At 40.0% G+C, this 22,023-nt stretch overlaps 1 protein-coding gene across 1 annotated transcript in view; it reads right to left on the reverse strand.

Annotated features, from left to right (window-relative positions):
* The window catches only part of EBF1 (early B-cell factor 1), a 403,442-nt gene that overhangs the window by 111,668 nt on the left and 269,751 nt on the right, over nt 1-22,023 (reverse strand). Inside the window, exon 8 of the mRNA XM_011947685.1 lies at nt 16,275-16,392. Within this exon, the coding sequence (XP_011803075.1) occupies nt 16,275-16,392 (118 nt within the window). The remainder of the gene's footprint in view (nt 1-16,274; nt 16,393-22,023) is intronic.

Consider the following 22,023-nt stretch of genomic DNA (forward strand, 5'->3'; position numbering starts at 1 on the left):
TGAGGCAATGCAATGGGATTGGTGGGGATTGTGGCTAAATGTAGAGTATGTGCTTCATCCAAAAGTAAGATGGTTTCTGAGTTTGCCCTACCTGTTGCCATTTGAGAATGTGGATCCAGCACTACAAGCTCTTCTGATTATAAAAGACATTTGTAAATCCAGGTTTTCACATAAAATCTCTATTTTTAATTGCCAGCAACTAATACATAATTTCTTTCTTTTCTTTTTTTTTTTGAGATGGAGTTTCACTCTTTTTGCCCAGGCTGGAGTGCAATGGCACAATCTCGGCTGACCGCAACCTCCGCCTCCTGGGTTCAAGCGATTCTCCTGCCTCAGCCTCCCTAGTAGCTGGGATTACAGGCATGCGCCATCATGCCTGGCTAATTTTGTATTTTTAGTAGAGATGGGGTTTCTCTATGTTGGTCAGGCTGGTCTTGAACTCCCAACTTCAGGTGATCCGCCCGCCTCGGCCTCCCAAAGTGCTGGGATTACAGGCGTGAGCCACCGCACCCGGCCTAATACATAATTTCTTAAGGTGCTATGCAACCCAAACCTAAATATGGCTGAAGACTGGATTCAGTTCATGATCTACCACTGTGCAACTTACATAAATCCTTGGAGGGCTCAGATTCATCTTTTACTGATTAATTATTGACTTCTGCAATCATAGAACTAATACTGTCACTGACTTACCAAACAGCAAACACAATCATGGCCAGTTTTGCTCCTGATCTTTACGTCTTCTCCCAAAACACATGGAAGTCCCCCAGTTGGCCTTTCTTTGCTATGCAGAAGATTTTCTATATGCCGTTTGGGAGATGAGCTCCCTGTTCCTGAAGGATTTTTATTGTCATCACGCAAGACAGCATAGATAATGACTTTTTAAGAAAACCATGTCTTGAATGTGAGCAGCATTTTGAAACCAACCTTGCCCAACCTTTAATAATGCACAAGTCCTGCTTTGTGCTTTTCAGAATAGTTCTGCTTATATTTCTCTCCACAACCAAAGCTGCCATTGCTAACGTATTTTGGTGAGCTTTCATTATTCAGGCCTTATCATTTTGAGCCAGTTTCCTCTCCTCCCTGACACATTCAGTGACACTGCAATCCAGCGTTTGTTACAGCACAGATGTTTCCGTGGTGATGATCTGTGATGTCATAAGCAAAGGAATATGTATCGTTGACTTTGCCCACATAAGCCATGAAAAGAAGAGTGGGAAGTTCACTTTCATCTCAACTCCATGATGTACTGACTCAACTTCCTCAAAAATTACTCTTTGGGGTCTGGGCTGTTCTGTCTGGACATCAAAGAGCAAATACTTAGAGTTGCCTGTTTGTGATTCATTTCTACTACATAATTATTAGTTATATGCAAAGTCCAGTCTACCTATCAAAACCCAGATTAACCTTCCTCAGACACCAGCTTTCAAAACTTAGCCAGCAGGATCAAGTCCACTCTCACAATTCTGGCCCATTCTCCCTTTCCAGTCTCATTTTCAGCCTCAGCAGCAGTTAAGAGCACCAGCTCTGGATTCAGGGGGCCTCAGCTAGCCCACATTTCAGCTTCACCATTTACCAGCTTGGGCAAATTACTTCACTTTTTGAAAGCCTCAGTTTCTACCACTTTAACTGAGGATAATAGTTATAAAACAGCCCACCTTATAGGGTTGTTGTAAGGTTTGAATGAGTTAATATATGTGAAGAGTTCAGTACAGAGTGGGCAAAAATTGTGAGTTGATAAAGAGGAGGAGGAAGAAGAGAAGTTGCTGTAGGAGAAGGAGAAGGAAAATAGGGAAGAAGAAAAGAAAGATGGTAATGACCAGATTCCCAAATCCACTGTCTCCAAATAGCCTTTGCATGTTCCCAGCATATTTTTTATGAAGGATATACCACTTACTTCCACCACCCAAATAGTTACTTGCCAAAAAGATCCATCTTTTGCATAAAGGTGTCTCTTTCTATCCGTCTACAAAGCACTAACCCTTTAGCAAACTCCTCCTATCTTTCCCATTTATTATTTACTGCCCTTTTTCTTGAACTCTTATCTTGATATATGCATGTGTTTTATATATATCTGGGCATGTATATACACAGGCAAATCACCCCAACTAGTCAATGCATCCCTTGCAGACAGGTACCTCATTCATTTACAAACTGGGTAGACAGTACTCTGCACTCAACCCATACCTGACAATTAACTAGCATTGTTAAGTTTTTAAAGGGCTTTACCATACATTATCTAAAGTATTCTTAATATCAACCTTGAGCAGTAGGCAAGCAGACCATAGTCCTCATTCCACTTTACAAATGACATAGCTGAATCTCGGGGATTCAACTGGACTTGAGACTTTGAGAATCCATGTTGATCGATATAGTCAAATATTTAAAACACCCAAACTACCCTTCAATTTGGTGTTTATCTGAAATTTCTGTTCAGTTTGGCTAAAATATTCACTTCAATCATACAAATGCAGCCAAAGTCCCATAAAATCTTAAGTTGTGCAATTTCTTATCCCCAAGATAGAGGGTGGATATTTATTAACTTTACAGAATATTACTACTCTATTTCCAAGTAAAGTTATTTTCCCCCTAAGACTCAGACCCTCATATGAATTATAGTAAAATCTCTCTCCACCTTCTTCTATTTCCAAGTTCAGAAAATTGCATCCTAATATAATAGCACAGGTGCCAATTTAAACACAGGAACATCAAAAATGCTGCCAAACTTCCAGGCTTAGAAGCTTTTCTATTGTTACATGTTGGGCTGCTAAACACACACTGAGTATGAACATCTAATACAAATGATAGCAACACTATGAGAAACATTTTTAAAGTATTGGGCAGTTCCTTTTAACTTTCATTTTTAATCTGGACATTGTCCATTCCAATGGTCTTCACTATAGAATGTTGCCCATATCATGAAAATAATAAAATTTACTAACAAATAGACTATCCTAAAATAGTACGTTAACACTTTCCCCCAACTTTCTTTTTCTTTTAAACAGCAAGGATTGGATTCCACAGGCCTTTAGTTAACCAAATCAAGGAGAGTTTCTAGGATTCTGCCAAAGTTAAAAGGTAGAGGAATATGAGGTTTGACTTTATAGATTTGTTGCACATAATAGTTACTGGAAAAGCACAGCTGGTTTGATGATTCCGCCAGAAGATTTTGGCAAAGAAAGACCAAAGATATATTTTCCTCCTCTATCAAGAAATGATCCAATACATTGGAACTGGCTGGGATATATCCCCTTCACCCACCAACCCACGGATAATACACCCAACGGCATTTGCCTCAGGCCTAGCACATAGTAGCTGCTCAGTGTCTGTTGGCTTCTCCAGCTATGCTCAAAAGAGAAATACACACACACACAAAATAAAGAATTAAGTATCTCAATTTGTACTAACCATGTTCATTTTAATCATCATTCTTCTAAATAGCAGCCCAAGTACATTGCTCTCTGTTCATATTCAACATATGCACTATCTTGAAATTTTTATTACTTTGCCCCAAGGTCGATGAAAGAAACTGAAGGGTTGAGAAGAGGCCTCAAATCTGACACTGTCTATGTCCCTGTTCCCTGGGTCTCCTGCTGCATTTCTCCCCAGAACTGTGGATGAAAAATGTGGGTTTGAACAACTGGTGTCCTGCTGATTGCAACTGTCAATTAAATAAGCCAGCAACACAGGAGCATATGTTCGCATATAAAATATTGATTAATTTCACAGATTGGAATAAAAATATATTAGTACTTGGGTTCTGCTTTCATGCTTAGTGTTCAGATAGGCACTCAGTCCTTTGAGATCTATTTCTGCACCCTGTGGGCTCAAGAGTGTTACTTTTGTGTTTCGCTTTTTTCTTTTCTTTTCTTTCTCTGGTTACCCATGTTAGTGCTTCTGTTATAACTGACTGGCAGCATACGTTTAAGCAGGATTTTAATTACTAGGTCATCTCCCAGCCGACTTGCCCACGGCAGGCCGGTAGAAAAGCCACAGTCCCGCAATCCATGCCTCAGACTTTCTCTTGTGTCCCTCCAGGTAAATCTCTTTTTCTCGAGGATGCTAAAATCATGCTGATGGCATCATATTCATCTGATAAGAATGATGACCACCTAATTTCTATAAAGTTTCATTTCTGTCCACTGAGTATTTCAAGTTGCAGGGCTGGCACAGGGAGTTTGAGATGGGGTGCCTGATAGTGTGACGTGATACCAGGACTTTTTATCTTAACCCAGAAAAGCACCTTCCCATATATCACTGCACATGCCAACTAACTTACCCTTGGGATTTAGCATAGATCTGGCTTTTCAATTTGCCTTTGAGTAATGTCGTCAATTTGTTTCAATTGAAGCAGGTATTATATTACATGCTCAAATAGCAGGAGAATTTCTCTCCACCTCTGAAGTCCAGTGTGGAGGGGAGATTAGCACTGACTAAACAATAAGAAAAAGACAGTGGTGAGGACCCCTTGTGTCAGCTACTTGGAGATCCAAAAGCTGCGGATAAAACCTAACTTTGGCCACGACCAAATCCTTAAAGGATGGTCTCAGTTTCCCAAATGTGTTAAGTAAAAATAATAATACTAGTGCCCTCCCATGGCTGGTAAGAGCATTAAAAGAGATCATACAAAGTGCTTAGCACTGAACTTGATACAGAGCAAGTACTTAACGACCGCTATCATAACAGTAACGCCATCATCACCCAAAACACTGCTCTACATGCTACCATTTTATGGACAATGAGTTCTGTTAGCCCATGATTAAGAAATTGCAATGGAACCACATCTCAAAGAGTAAACAACCTATGGAAATTTTCCAGGTTTACTTTCTCAAAAATGGATCTCAGACCTAACCTACTTTCCCTATTTGCCCTCCCTACAGCTTCTGATGTTTTATCCCCACATGGAATTTTCAATATGCTTTCCCCTCTCCTGGTCATTCTCATTTAAAATTTTAAAAGTTTCCCTGATTCTTCAGACTTGGCTGAGTCCCCCAGTTTTAAGCTCTCTTAGGAATCTGTATTTGTACCTTATAGCACTTAACCATCGTTGCAGTTTAAATCATTCCGTGTGCCATTATTTGTCTAATATCAGCACATAAATACACTCACATGACAGTCTACCTCATAATGCTAACAACTGTCCCTGCCTTATCACCTCTGTAGCCCTATTGTCTGATATAATTGGCAGTCAGTCAATAAACATGTGTTAGTGTTAAATAGATGAATGATTGAATGAATAAGCAAATGAACCAAAGAGGAATCATTGGTGTTATTAAGATGTTAAGGAACTGTACAGAGTAGCTGAAAAGTTACGAATTCATCCAGAAGTTATGAACAATTGCCACTACACCCATGATGGGCTTCTTAGGTTGACAACTGGTGGCTATGTGGAGTCCTGTTTCCTGGGTCGACCTAGCCCCCATTTCAGCAGCAGGCACTCCATTCTCTTGGGGGTTAAAATTAGCACCAGTAAGCTCCCCGCTTAGTGGGCTCTAATCGTGCAAGGACCCAGGTGGATCTTGCTGACAGATGTTAAGGTTAGAAGGAAGGGTAGCAGCCAGATGAGAAAACAGAGCCACCCCCTTCCGGAGGTACCAGGACTTCCTGCCTTTAGGCCCGGTGGTTCCTCCCTGCCTGCCCCTCCCCCATGCATCAGTTTCAACACAGTTGCTGCTCTTTCTGTCATTTGAAATCAAATTCTAGCTCAGAAATTGATGGGCGATCCTGCCCTTGACAACACAATGTCAGCCTTGCTCAGTGTCCAGCTGGTTCCGTATATATTATCATAATGCGCTGCCTGGGTGGACCCTGGCTGATTTTCTGTCTTGATGCAAGTCCTCTTTCCAAACTAATTTCTGCTCTCTGACATGCAGACACCACTTGTTTAAAAATAAAAAACAGCAGCTTGGGAGTTTTATTTTTTTTAATCCTGTTAGGATATTTAAGTCTATTCTAATGGTAAACTGAGCCTAAAGGACTTTCTTTTAAAAATGATTTGACTCAAAAAAAAGAATGTTTCCCAGGCTCCTACACTGTTTCCCGGTGACTTGAAAGAATTATTACTTCCCCCAACCCTTACAGCCCTCTCTAACAGCATTTCCCAAGCTTCAGTCATGATTTTCCTCTGTCCCTGTACCACTTACACTATTATTTACTTAATAGTACATAGCTACTATGTCTGTTTAGATCAGCTTTTTCTTTAACTTTAGTCTTGCCCTAAGCAATAATAGCTGTGAGATCGATTTTGAAGCTGGAGTTATTGTTTTGTTTATGCACTAACATAAACAACCATTAAAAATGTTTTAATGTTTTTCCCCTATTTTCTAAAATTATCTCACCTACTGCATGGGAAATAGTGGTCTGAAAGCTCACTGCTAACCATCAAGCCGCTTGTACACAACACGCTCCCAGCTGAAGAAATTCGGGGACAAGAATGCAGGGTGAGAGCTCCCTGAGGTGAAATGGGTGCATATGCTACATTTCTGTGGCTTTTCCAGAACTCCTAGAACCAACTGTTAACCTCCTGCAGAGATGGCCAAGGTGGAGGGAAATTGGGTCCATTCCCTAGAATGACCATCACCTGGGCATTTCGGTAGCCACTTTTCCAAGGCTGCAGGTGTGTAGCCCCTTAAGCGATAGAAGAACCTCTCACAGAATTAGTTGAGTTCAAAAAACAAATAATCAGAGTTTGAAGGGCTCTTCCAAGACCCACCTTAACTGATGAGGAAACAGAGGCCCACATAAATCAAAGTACATACTCAAAGTCATGTAGTAAGGTAGTGGCAGAGCTTGGTCTTAATTTATTTTTGCATATATAACTGAAAATGGTCAAACATATTTCAAAATCAGAAATCAACCCCTGGCCACTGCTCCTAAATATCTCATCTTAAGAAGGGTTTATGAACAGCACAACAAAGCTTTTACTTGCCCGTGAACATCATTTGAAGCCTCTAAAATTCTCAAGTGAGGGAAACTCCTGTGACAGATAAATATAGAGACAGCTTGGTTTGAAACAATCAATTAGGCAAATCAATTCAATTGGGATTATGATGCTTTTGTAACCAAATATAAGACAAAAAAAAAAAATTAGACTTAAAAATGTTCTGACCAGGCTGGCTCATGCCTGTAATCCCAGCACTTTGGGAGACCAAAGGGATGTAATTGCTTAAGCCCAGGCATTCAAGACCAGCCTGGGCAATATAGTGACCCCTGTCTCTACAAAATCAAAACAATTAGCCTGGTGTGGTGGAGTACACCTGTAGTCCCAGCTACTCGGGAGGCTGAGGTGAGAGGATAGCTTGAGTGCAGGAGTCTGAGGCTAAAGTGAGCTATGATTGCACCACTGCATTTCGTAGCCTGGGCAACAGAGCAAGGCCCTGTCTCAAAAAAAAAAAAAAAAAAAAAAAAAAAAAAAGTTTTTAAATACAGTTCTGTCATTTCTAGCCAAAATATAAGTAGAAAGCAACAATCTTTGCCCCCGAATGCCCCCTACAACACACAACACACCACACTTTGTGCTTATTAAAATAAGTCAGGTGTGATTCACTCATTTATTAGCTCAACCAACCAAATACTGGAAATTTCCCACAGTTTACAGGTTTGTCAAGAAATTCATATAAGAAACTAGCCTCCCTATATCCAAATCAGTTTCACATGTTATTTCTAGCATGAGGTTCCCGAACTCTTCAGTATCCTAACGGCTGCCTAACTCATCATCTCATCATTTTCTCATGGACTCCTTCCTCCACACCTTGTATACGTGCCAGAGAGCCCATATGGCCAACAAATGATTTCTAGGGAGATGAGTTAGAACATTCTTGCAAATAAATAAAATATTACCAGCATCCTTATTATCTTGCCAGCCCCATAGAAAATATACTCATCATCAAATAAAATCAGCATTTTTTAAAATTTGACTAGCAGAATGTGCCCCAGCCAAAAAATTTCCTTCACGTTTCTGAAGGAAAATAAACTATAAAGTAAATATACATGATGTGCCCCATTTTTTAAAAAAAGATATGCTCTGGGTTAACTTTTAAAAAGTCTATTTAAGATACCAGCACAATTGCCTTGATTGTGTTAAGAAAAAAATAAGAACAATAGGATAGGAGATGGAAGGAATTTCTCGTAATGTACCACAGCAATAGTTGAGAGTACAGACTTCAGCATCAAACTTCCTCGGTTTGAACCCTGGGTCTACTATTTAATTGCTATGTGACTTTAGGCTAGTTATTGACCCTCTTCTTTAGCCTTGGTTTTCTCATTTTTACAACAGGGTACCTATAGCACTCTGTGCCTGCCATATAGGGCTCAGGGAATGTTTACTGTTATTACTCTTAGCACTGTTATTAGGCAGACCTAAGGTCAAATTCCAGGTCCAATTCTAATTAGTTCTGCAGCTTTGAGTAAGTTACTGACTCTTTCTAAACCTCGGTTTTCTCATCTGTAAAATGGGGATCATAATTGTTATATATCATGAGATTCGTTGGAAGACTTGATAAGTAAAATGGTTACCATGGTGCTGGCATATATAGTAAATGATCCATAAATGCTAATAGTTAAAAAAAAACAACAGCAGTGGTAGTAAATACTAATAGAATAATAATAAAGATTACTACCTGGCCTGGTTACCGTCAAGCATGGCAACAAAGTCTGAGCACTATTTCTCCTTTGTTATCAGTGCTATCGGTGGTGCCATGGTCAAATGAGCAGAACATAGATCACCTGCTCATGAACTCTTCGATCTGTCTGAAGCTGAGATCCTGCTGGCCACCACATCCCCAGTGTTAGGATCTCTGGTGTTACCTGCTTTATGAATTACTTAGGGAATACACTGGAAATCAGTCTTCACTAACATCCTTATGCATTATCTTGACCACTTACCATATCCTTTCTATTTCAAGGAAAGACAAAAGGCATCTTCTCAACTGCTCAAAGTAAAAGCCCTGATTTGATACCTGAAAATCTGGGGTCTCAGTGCTCTATTTTATGACACATCTCGATATCCTTAACCCTAATGTTCTGCTCTTTCACCTGTCTTCTTTTTTTCAAGTAGGAAAATAAATTGGTAAATTGTAACATGCCACCCTCAGTCACAAAAGATGACACCAGTATTTTCCTACTTAGCCTGGGCCTTTCACCAAGATGATCTTGCCTTAGCGGGCTTGGCTGGGATTCTGCACCAAAACTAGCCACAGAAGGGCTGTTGGCTATGTGGGAAGCTATGCATCATCCAACATCTGCCCTTGAATGTACATTTCTGTCAGGAAGCTGGATTTATTTTACGGACATTCTTCTCAGCATCCTGGGAATCCCAGAAAGACTGGAGGCAAGGCTAGGCCAATATGAAATGTACAGGCATTGGGGTGGACCCCAAATCCCCTGGCATGTTTATCCAGTGACCAGGAAACTATGCAACCCCTGAAATGCACATGGATAAGTATAAAGAGCACTGAATGGATTTTGACAGAAACAAACTATGTTTAAGTGTGAGCAGATTATATCCACTTTCTGGGTCTGTGTAGAATGAGGAAGAGTGAAAGAAATGACCTTCCATCCTTCAGTGACTTATCTTAGTGTGAGCTGTCGCTCAGGCATTGCCCCTGGTAGGAGGGGAGAGAGAAATTTGGGAGGGTATATTTTTCTCTGTTGTTTTAGTTTATTTTCACTCATTAAGTTTTGTTGGGGTAATATACATTTTAATGGGTCAAATAATGCAGCCGCCCTCCACTCAAAAGACCTTGAAAAGGTGAGGGTCTCCACACATTTAAAAAGATGTCAAAAGGTACACTCTTTCTAAGCCACTTACGAAAAACTAAATCAATAATACAAAGCCATCTGGGAAAAAAAAAAAAAGGAAAAAGGACTTAAAATGTTTGACTTTCTATAAAGAACACATGCACTATTGATACAATAAGAAGTAATTAGGGGGACAGCTCCAAAGCACAGCCAACTCCCTGGTGAGTTTCCAAAGTCCAGCAGCGAAGGGCGAAGTTATAAGCAGGTCTGAGCAATCTTGCCCTGGGCTTTCACGGGATCTGAGGAGCCCATGTAATTGAAACTGAGTTCATCAAAGCCCTGCCTGACCTCCCCCTCACTTCACAATTGCCACCGAGACCATGGCCTGACCAGCCCACTTTGGCCTGCATGATGTAGCCCTCACAGCCACCCCAGTCTCATCTCCTGCCACTCCTCCCTTGCCTGGGAGCAACAGGAGCCCTCTCAGTCTCCTTTTGTTCCTGGAATTCACCTAAGCAAAACAACCCTTGCACACAGTTTCCTATACCTGGCAATTTTTTTTGGCCCCTGTGCCTAGTGCTATGGTTTGAATAGATGAATGGTTGAATGTCCCTGCCAAAATTCATGTTGAAATGTAATTGCAGTTTCAACAGTGTTAAGAGGTAGGACCTTTAAGAAGTGATTAGATCATGGGGGCTCTACCCTCCTCAACAGACTAATTCCATTATTGCGGGAGTGGGTTAGTTATAAAAGTGAGCTCTCTTTATCCACACTTGCTTGCCCTTCCTCCTTTCCACAATGGGATGATGCAACCTGGAAGCCCTCACCATTACTGGCATCATGACCTTGAACTTCCCAGCCTTCAGAACCATAAGACATAAACTCCTGTTCCTCAGAAATTACCCAGTCTGTTAAAGCAACAGAAAACAGACTAAGACACCTAGTAAAAACTTACTCATCTCTTTGGTTTTGGCATAAATGAGATTTCCTCAAAGAAAGCTTCCCCGACACTTCATTACTCTCCTCTGCTTTTGTGGTCCCCCTTTGATGTACCAGTCTAATTTTGCTTAGTACCTCTCCTCTCTATTTACATTGTCATACACTTTGCTTAATACCTCTCCTCTCTATTCACATCATATATTCTGTGAAGGCAAGGACTAAGTCTGCATTATCCTACTGCTCCTAGCTTAATGTCTAGCATGTAGTGCATGCTTAGTATGAATGAGCGATTTCAAGTCCACCTTACTGACACCTTATGCCTTGGATGGAGATCCAAAGGAAGGGTTCTATTAGAAAACACCAGTGGATTTCTCTGTTCCCAGGAAGTCCTATTTCTCCAAAGTCACCTCCTGCAGAAAGTCATGTGCCAATAGCTTCAGTTCAGAGCACCACAAAATAGTGCATGCTAAAAGGAAGCCTAGAGAGAAGCCTGACTCTCCCTGGACATACTAAACTGAGACCCACAGAAGCAAAGTGACCTTCCCAGGGCCACACAGCTAGTTAATGGCAGTCTGAACTAGAATCCAGCTCTTCAGCCAGACAGCCTGATCCTCCTTCTATCCTCCTGTTAGGACCATATTATACAGAAAGGGAAAGAGACTGGCTCAATTTGGGGTAATCTCTTCAAGCTCAAACCATCTTTCTCCACATTTCTGTAAAAACATAAAAACAAACAAACAAACCAAACAAACAAAAAACACATTTAAATGCAGCTGGTCACAGGAAGTCAATGGTGCTGGATACCCAGGGGCAACTGACAGAAGCAAAAACTGCCTCTGTCTGGATCAAAAGGATTATAGAAGGTCATATGCTAAAGATCAAGAACACCTCCATATTGTCAGGGACAGTTGTAAAGTGACACTACAACCAAAAGGTCAGAATTCACTGGTGGTAGTGAACACCTGACTCTATTTCTCCAGAGCTGTAATCACAGCCAGGAGATGGGCCCAGTGAGTCTATCATTATTCTTTATTCTTCAAAATATTTTGAGTGTGACCAAACTCCACTATGGTTTTTATTTATCTTGAGATCTTGGCCCATTTATGTTTTATGTTGCAGTCTTTACTATAACTTTGAAGGGAAATTTAATTGATTTGTATCTGATGCCTACAAAAGCTAAATTTCAATCACTTTTCATTTTTGAAAAGTGAGTATGTTTTAAAGATCCTGCCTTTGATCTAAAAAACTAAGTAGGACCTCAGGTCAGAGCTCACGAACACTAACATGTTTATATTCTAAAAACTTTTGATTAATAGGTCCATTTTTTTTTCAAATAAATATGAAGGATGTACACATTCAAAACAATAATAAAAAAAACTAGATCTAAAGAATACCCTATTGGGAACTTAATCCCACTCCTGGAAAGGGCTCCTACTGATGGGTGAGCTCTGGAACGTGCTCACATTTTTCTAGTCACCATGGAGGAGGCAAGTCCTCCAATAGCCCAAAAAGGGGAGAAGGGAAAGAAAAAGAGAGGAAAGGAGAAAAACACATGCACACCAAAATAAAAAAATACATATATCCCCTTTAAAAAATGAGCATTTAAACTGCTTGTCAGACGGTTTCCTGACAAAGCCACTAGAGTGAATTCACAGGCATTTGCATAAATGCTGCCGGTGAGTTCACCATAGCTGCAAGCGCTAATGGTACATAAAGTAATTTAGTTACTTCTCCCAGCATTCTATGTCAGAATGATGAGCATGGGCACTTTGCCTTGTTGCATATTAGATCATTAGATAATAAAGTGTTAGCACATCCAAGCTGACAGGGGCTCTGCACCATAGCGCTGTGAGGGCACCACATTTTGCCACAGGGGGAAGAAACAGAGAAACTGATGCCACAGTTGGCCTTGAATTCAAGTAAACACAACCTGGAACTCAGGGTAACAACAATGCCAACAGCAACACTCCTCAAGCCCCTCAATGACTCCCCAGAACACAGTCTTCATGAACTTGCCCAAATGACTGGAAGATAAGGCAAGTACACGGGGTAGCGCTGAGCTTAGCCTTGTGGCAGCCACTCAGCTCCTTTCATCCCGAGCCCATGCTTTTTCAAAAATTGGAACCGAGAGAGCAGTCACATTTTGAGGCTGCCTCTCTCCACAACTGTATATCTTCCATAAAGCTATTGCTTAAAGAAGAAACCTCACTAGGCTAAATGGTCCGATAAATATCCAGCCAAAGAAAATCTTGGTATTTATGAATGAAGAGAAAGTACAGGAGAAGACCATTTTCCACGATCTATAGCATGCCAGGATTCACTATCTTTGAACCATGCAAGAGTCTATGAAATAAATTTGCCTTTGTCAACTCTCATACTTGAATTACAGGGTCATTTATCAGAGCACAGGGGTTTGTGAGTCCATGGGTCACATAAGAAAGCCCACGCATGAATGTAAAGCACGATCTCTGTCTCTACTTATACGCAGAAAGGTGAGCCACAAAAGGAAACTTCCTCCAATGGTCTGACAAGCAGGATATAAATAGAGATTTGCAGAATAGCCCAAAATAATTCAGGCTACCTGTAAATTAGATGATAAAAAGTCCAGAATGGGGGAAAACGTAGGTTCCCACAGGTCACAAGAGGAGAACATGCTTTGCGGTCTCACCATGCCGTAGCTATTTGAAGGCGGTTGGGGGTGGGAGCAGAGAGACAGAGGGATGAGGGTGTGTGATTCTTGAAGTCTTTTAAACAGAGCATTTTGAAATAGAACTTTTCAACAGCAAAATAAAGTATTACCCTCACATCAACAAGAATTAGCATCTAGGTCCACTCCCACACATTACCAATGAAAGAGTTCAATAGTCACCCTTTGCTGAGTAGATATTTATGTGTCAGCCTGAAGTGTCTAAATGAGTGGGTGGTTTTGTGTGGTTAGTTGACTCACTCTGCAGAGAAGCAGATTTCTATGTTATTGTCATTACTAAGAATTTGAACATGTCTACCCTTTCTTTCCACTGGAGAGAAGTGAAGTAAGGCTTAGGTGAAGTCAAGGCCCCTAGATGAGGGAAATAGGACATACCTATGTCCCCAATGATGGCCAACCACTTACACACAGTGAAATGTCACCATTTTTGGAATAATATCTTATAATAATATGGCCATTTGTGGACTCATAAACTGAAGCAGGTGAATAAAATGCTGTCTTTAAAACTTAGAATAATATGTTTTAAATATGATATCCCAACTGAAATATTAATACTCTTAGAAGAGGGAACATCTGAGCTGGGAGGAAGCTTATAGCTGTGTTGATCCAGAGGTCTCAAACTGTTGGCCTGTGGCTGCACTCTTCCTAAGTGGCTTTTTTTCCCCCCTCCTCCCTTCAGTGTCCAAAAATTTTGTAATTAGTTACCAACAATTAAAAATGCATTGTTGCCAAACTGGAACATCTGGCCCCACTTGGGCTCTCATTCCCCTTAGCAACAACTGGCTGGGGCTGGGGGGCACCAGAGCGTGTACTTGCCTGTCTTCTCAGCCTCCACCCAGCCCACTTCCCTATCTACACTACCTGCCCCCACCCAAAGTACAGATTTTTTTTACTCTCCTACAGATCATCACCTTCATTTTAACAAGGAGGAAATCAAGGATCCCAAAAGCTAAAGCAACTTGTCCAAGGTCAAATAGAGGCCAGAGTGAAACTAAGGATTGAATTTGGGGTTCCTGGTACCTATTTCACAACTCAGTCCTTTATCATGGTGCAAAATAATGTTACTGATCCTTATTGCCTAGAGGGCTCCTTTAGAGCAGGTTATATTCTATGTTTGCTTTGGGTGTTTTGTTGGAAGGATAATTTGCATGGTGTCAGGAGCTTTCTCACTGGCTTCCCGAGAGCAGAAATAGGAGCTGGGTGTGGCCTAAGCATATTTTGAAAGTGTGAATTCAGATTTCAAACTGACAGTCAAGTCTGTCACCAGATTGGGCAATACCTATTGCAACGAACCAGCCACAGTCAAAAACATAACTTCAGTCCTTAAGCAGCACTCTCCAAACCATGCTCACTGTATTTCCCTAATTTTTCCTCCTTCTTTCACCTAAACACCTCTAGTCACACAATGCCTTAAGTGACTCGAAGGGTATTATAAAGACAACATTACTGTAAAGTGAGGATCAGAATAATTTTAAGTACAGAAATGGAACTAGGAATGTAATCATGAGCAGGTGTTTGAAATGGCCTCCTGCAAAATGTAATATCAATCCATCTGAGCACTAATGAAACCATAAAGAAGTAGCTTTTGAAAGATGATGGTTTACTTTAAAAAGACTGTAAAACTGGATGTGGTGAAGAATCCCTTCTAAGAGTGTTACATCTGGCTAATTAATAAAAAGTTCAGTTCGTGTGTTCCATAAGCACAGGGGAAAAAGCCAGGCAAAAAAATGATGAGAGTGGTGTGTTTATTAAATTGGGATGCTGGCAGAGAAGGGAGTTTTCTACCTTGTGAATTATGGTCAACTCCTGGCCCATGGAAAAAAACAGGCAATCAGGTGATAATTTGTGCGGTAGCGTTCTGAGAAGAATCTTGCTGACCTAGCAAACTGGAAAGGGAAGTGAGGGAAATGGGTTGAGAGTTTGAGGCAATTGAAGAAAGTCTAACATGGTGACTGGTATCCAGTAAAGCCTCAGTCATCATTCTTGGATGGATGAATGGATGGATGGATGGATGGATGGATGAATGGATAGATGAATGGATGGATGGATGAGTGGAGAGGAGGAAGAGTGGATACATTACACACACATGCAGCACTGAAAAATTCAGGCGTGCCCCTAACCCAACCCATGGTTCTTCTGAGTGGCATTCACTTTCCTTGATTCAAATTTTTATCTGGTTTCCTTCAGTCTTCTCAAAGGCACCACTGATTAACCATAATTCTCAAAACAAATGTGATTTCTCCCTACCAAAGTCTACCTACAGAAAGCAAGTTCTATCATATGGTGAAGAGGTGAGAGTTAGGTACAGAGCACAGGAGGGACATTTGGTCTGGGCTTCATATTCAGAAAGCACCTCCAACCTCGACATTGAACCTGATCTCCAAATGAAGTTCAACAGGTAGTCACTGAGATACACCAGGAGGATGGTAAAGAGGATGGGTTCATTATAAAACCTCAATGGTCAATTATAAACACGTCAAATATATCACAATTTTTGTGATACCAAATTGTGTGGCCTCTCCTTATTTTTCCCTTGGATTGCCCTTTCCTTATTTTGTAATCCAGTGGGAGCTTAGAATAAAGCAATGGCCCAGGCCTCCTTCTTTCTCTCAACCTGAAAGGAGGCAATATTAGCCATTTCCAGAGTAGAGAGTGGTCCCACAAGAAAGATGGGCCTCAGAGGTATTTTCCTGTCTTTAAATATTTGGCATCATATGTTGAAGAGAAAAAACCCTGGAGGACCAATCGTAATCAAACAGACTTTTGAAATTTAAACAGAGTAGAACATGTGGTAGAGTGGAAGAAAGAAACCAAATATATTCACAGTTAAAGTAGCAATGCCAACCAATGAAAATGATTCGCCTACCATGTTCCAGATAAGAGGGCGTACCTTCCGAGGGGTCAAGCCTCCGAGCCCTCCGCCCATGCTTGGAATTATTATGGACAAACATGTTATCAGAGACTGCCAGGACATGGCCATCCACATTGACTGTCGTAGACACCACGACCTGGAGACATAAGAAAGAAATGAATGAACATTTTAATATAAAAGCGTGGTGGGTAATAAACTCAAGTTAAATAAATAACAGCTGGGAGCTGAAGAAAATTGCATAGCTATTTCACATAATAACTGGTGCTTATGCTGTACAAGTCTAACAAGAGGAGCTATTGATGAGTGGGTCTTTGGCATGGAACGCTTTTGATGCAGTTTTAAGTAAAATTGCACAGTTTATAGTTATGCAGCAGAAGGTACACTGTTAACCATAATTTTAACAAGAGGATCTTTATTAGCATATTTTTTTACACAAGGGTGGTTGTGTTTCACCTAAATTACTCTTCAGTTTAGACACTGAAGCAGATATCACAGTTGATCATGCAAATAAAAATCTTTTGAATCTTTAAAATATTTCCCCCCCTACTGTGTCAGGGTTAAGAGGATAGAGAAATGAAAAAGATTTCAGTAAGAGCTGGGATGCATTTTTCTCTCCTGGGTGTCTTTTTGAGATTTCTTGTACTTTTTTCTTTCCACATTAGTTTGGTTCATCAGACCAAAGTCCCCCTCGCTACTATCACCATCACCCCACCCCAAAAAATTCCTGCTAATTAAGGGTCCTAGATCTGTTTCAAATTAAAAAAAAAAAAAAAAACTGGTGGGACTGGCCCAAGGCATAATTTAGACACTGAAACCATCTCATAAAGTGACTGTGAACCGAGTTTGCCAGAAGAGACACAGGCAAAGATGTTGTCTCAGAGAACTTTGACTAAAACAATGAGAAGAAATGACCTACACTTCTCCTTATATTAAATGGGGAAAGGGATTAAAACTGAAACCCACAGAGATATGTTTATTCATGCGACCTCTTACAACCAAATATAATAATTGTCTGTAATTGCAGCTTCAGCTCCCACCTCATGCTTTGACACGGGAAACAGCAATCAGCCCGCTCCCGTTTAATCCACCTATTATGTTGACTAATTAACTTTGCTCGACAGTTTATTTCTTCCTCCATTATCAGCCCCTGTCAGCCGCAAGCACCCTGCAGCATAGGGGAAACCTCAGGCTCTTTGATTGATCACCGATAGATTGACATGCAGATTAATTTAATTAGAATCACCTCACTTGAGAAATGAAAGACAATGGCAAGAGGGCTAATAGATCTGCTCTCATAATGAGGCGAGCCTCCAGAGCGAAGGCTGAGGATTTCTGATTTATTTTGCTCAATTCCCCAGTTGCTTGGAAAGACTCTCGCTTTAATTGTTCTTGGTTTTGAGAGGCATTAGCCTCTGAAGAGGTGAACCGCTTACAAGGATTGGCACAGATGGAGGCCTCAGTTTCTGAGGAAGCCTTTTCTCCGAGTTGGCCGAAGGGGGCATCGACTTCTGAAGAGTCTTGTGCAACACTAATGTTTCATCAGCTAAGTTGGGCAGAGGGGAAAACTCCGGGCCTGGCCTACGCCTGTGAATTGTCAGCTTGGACCCCAGTCCCCACCAGTCTTTCCATACTTAAAAGTTCCACTGTCCTCCTCATTGACCTAAGTGCATCCTGGCAAAATATGGTGAATTTCCTTTCCCAGAGCCTCCAAGATGCTAACAAATTGCAGGCTATGAACACATCACTCACGCTAGTAGCATAACGTTGGTTTTGTTTTCTAAATCTGCTTTATTAAAATGCATAGGAAACAGTTGAGAGTTCAGTAAGGGAATCAGAGTATTCTCCTTAGCCACTGTGAAACCCCACATTCCATCTAGAAAAATCATTTGGGGGATGACATGTACGTTTGATGCAGAAGTTTGCAGAGTGGTTCTTCTCTTTATTCATGATTGGCCAACCAGATCTGACACAGCCTTATGTGTAAACACAACTTATGTGTTCACAGGTTAATTTAAAAGAAGGAAGAAAAGAAGAAAACGGTCTACTTATTTTGCCTTCAAAAACTATCATATGTAGTGGCAAAGTCAATATTATTTAAGGCAACAGAAATTCACCTTTCTTTTTAGAGAGATGACTTCTTAGGACTTACAATTACATAACAGAGCTGGGTCTTTCAAAGAAATTTTGATTTACTATGAGACCACAATTGAGCAGTCACTGGAGTCGTTAGCTGAGGAAACTATAAAAGGAATCCCAAACCGTATCTGTTTTCAGTGTCAGGAAATAAGAAAGTGGTTATTCTAGATGTCTGTCTTAGGAAGAAGAAAAACAATGACAATTCACCACGCACCTGTAAGACACAAGCTCTACAAACTTAAGGCTTAAAATATTCAGTATCTTTCAAAGACACTGTCATCTAATCCTACATTGAACAAAAATGTCAAAAACGGTTAAGGAAAAAAAAAAAAAAAAACTATACCCCATATGTTTTTCTTCTCTTGGCAAGAGAAGAACCACCAGGGCCACATGTGTGATAGAATCATTTGGCTGAAATGCCAATCAAAATTGGAGAACAGATAATACAGAGAATCTTCTTACTTTTAATTTCTAGAAAATGAGCAGCTAATACATTCCTCAAAAACTCACAGCCCAACTTCCCTACCACAAAACAATTTCTCACATTTCAATTTGGAAATATTCAGGATATATTTAAATAAAACATATGCTAAAATTAATCCACAGAGCAACTTGTAAATTTTAAAAAAAAAAAAAAAAAACACTGTGAGATGCAAAAGGGGTACTGAAGTGTTCTTTAAAAATAGGCCCATAGTAGGAGGGAAAAGGGCCTTTACAGTTTAACACATTATTAATGAGGTGCTGACACATTCACACAGGCGAGGGGACAGACAGGCCTGCCAAATCTTCAACCTTCCTCAATTTTGTCAATAAAACACAGCCTAAATTTCAGACAGACAAACATTAAAAATGATTTTACCTTTGGACACAACCACCCTTTCCTTCTTTCTCCCCTTCTCCACTCCCCTGCCCAGAGAAAGAGATGATGAGAATATGAAGGAAAAGGTATGTTTAGAATTTCATGATATCTATTATAATTACACCTTTACTTTCTAGAACTACACCATCCAATACAGAAGCCAAATGCCTGGCTATTTAAATTTAAACTAAACAACATTTCAGATCCCCTTCCTGAGCCTCAATGGCCACATTGAGTGTTTCATAGCCATAGGCAACTATTGGCTACTGCACTGGACATGGTGAACAGGGAATTTGTTTTATCATCGCAGAATGTTCTATAGGATGGCACTGCTCTAGAATGTTTTTGAAATAAATTGTGCACTTGATTCTTGAAGATGCCCAAGTTATATCTCCTGAAACAAATATCAGCCTATGTAAACAGGTTTAGATTTATACATATATACTTTATCACTATGTTTTTGGGATGAAATTTCTATTAGGGGGCTTTGCTTCTTAATGTGGCAATCTAGAGATATGCTGATTAACACTCAGCATGTTCCAAGGTACTTTTCATCTGGGCCCTTCTTTCCAGTTGAGAGTATTCGTTATAAGAGAACGAGAAGGGCAGAAAAGAAGTTTCTAGCTACCCATGGACTTTGGATATTTTACACTGATGTTTTCAATTTCTTGGCTCATATCAGTGGTTCAGAATCTCCTCTGTTATATCCTTTTCTGGATCGATATCCCTAAAAGGTAGTATTCCTATCCCATCCTCTATTTAGCATTTGAAAGAACTAGACACAGAATTTCATTCTTGGCTCTCAAGCTTTCCTGGTTAATGTGACTTTGGCCAGGTTAACTTCTCTGAGTCCCGGTGTCCCTGACTCTCAATGGGAATAATCACCATACTTAACTCATAAGGTAACTGTGAGGATTAAATTAATTAAAGTGGCCAGCATGGTTCTTGGTTCACATGGAGCACTCAATAAACAGTAGCAGTAACAGAGTAGTAGTTGTCACTTTGTTGCTGATGTTAAACAAGAAGTTCAAAAGAATGTGTCAGGTTGATAACCTGAAGCATCTTAATGACCATAAAGAAGACCAAGCATACACGGTAATTTTAAATAAAAGGATACAGAAAGTGTTTATTCTATGCCCACTGCTCAACACAAACGTACAATTTTAAAGACTTTTGTGTCAGTAACACATTATTATACATTTAGGCCTTGCATGAATTATGGTTTTCATTGGTTTATATAACTTTGCTTTCTAGACCCTCTCTGTATCGTAGCCTATTACAGTTGAGGCTTTATTAGAACTAAATGAAACCTTACTATTCTGAAAATAGTCTGTAAAGGAGATGTCTCACCAGTTCAGTCTAGTTTTCCCAGTATTTCCCATCAACGAGGGTTTCTCAGGAGTTTTGTTATTGGTGAGTACTTACTCACCATCTCTTCTCGGGCGGCCCCTCTTCCCTTCATGTCATGCAGGAGACCTCGTATGTCCTAACTCTATTATCTAAGATTCATGAAGCATAACCTCTCTCTCATGAGCAGATTTTCAAAAAGATACAAGCAGCTAAATTCGATCATGAGTGGAAGATCACATGAACAAAAGCAGCAGTTTGTCTGGACGAAGGGGTTACGAAAAAAGCAACCAAACACGTTGAAATTTGTATCTTTAAGCGTTTCTCCAACAAATACAGAATCAGAGCAAAGATTAGACCGTATATATATTTTCAAAGTTTAAATTTAGAATACTGTGACAGTGAAGTACCTCCTTCCAAAAAATAAACACTTCCTCATGTTAATTGTGAATGATTATTTAAAAATTCCAAATCTTGGCTTTTAATGCTGATACATGGTAACTCGGTAAAAGGAAATTAGTGTTGAAGTTAGTCCATTCTATGCTTCCTAACCTCTGTTTTTTGCTTGTTGTACTTTTGCATTAATTTAGGGCACCTAATCACAAGGCTTTAAAAATATTAACTTGAAGTACGTGAAATGAAAAGCATCGGGAAGCATTTCATGGAATAATACTCAGCAATAAAAAGGAACAAACTATTGATATCCCAGGGAATTATGTGGTAAAAAGCCAGTAACCAGGGGATACATACAGTATGTTAAGGACTGAATTGTTCCTTCCCCAGAAATTCATACATTGAAGGCCTGATCCCCAGTACCTCAGAATGTGACTATATTTTCAGATAGGGCTTTGACTACATTCAAATGAGGCCATTAGAGAGGTTCCTAATCCAATCCTTACAGGAGGAAGTTTGGACACACAGAGAAGGTAAGTATGATTACTAAAAAAGGACAAGATGAGGCATCCTTGCGCTGATGAAAATTCCCTATGTATGGACTGTGGTGTTAGACAAAGCTAGTCACATGATCCAATTTTATAGAACTAAAAATATACCCACACAAGTACTAGTAAAACAAGGGAAAGCTGAATAAGATGGTAGAATACATGAATGTCCATATTCTGGTTGTTATATTGTAAAATAACTTTGCAAAATGTTACTGAGGAAGACTGGGTAATGGGTGCATGGGATCTTTCTGTATTACTTCTATAACTGCATGTAAACCTAAAATTATGTTAGTAAAAAACTCAACTAAATAAAAGGCATTGGCAACCAAGATGTCCTTCAACGGACGAATGGATAAACAAACTGGTAATCCATATAATAGAATATCATTTACAATTTAAGAAAATGAGCTATCAAGCCACAGACAGTCATAGAGGGGTCTTAAATGCATGTTACTAAGTAAGAAAATGTCAATTTCAAGAG

This window comes from Colobus angolensis, unplaced genomic scaffold, assembly GCF_000951035.1.
Source record: "Colobus angolensis palliatus isolate OR3802 unplaced genomic scaffold, Cang.pa_1.0 Scaffold27, whole genome shotgun sequence".
NCBI classification, from domain to species: Eukaryota; Metazoa; Chordata; class Mammalia; order Primates; family Cercopithecidae; genus Colobus; species Colobus angolensis.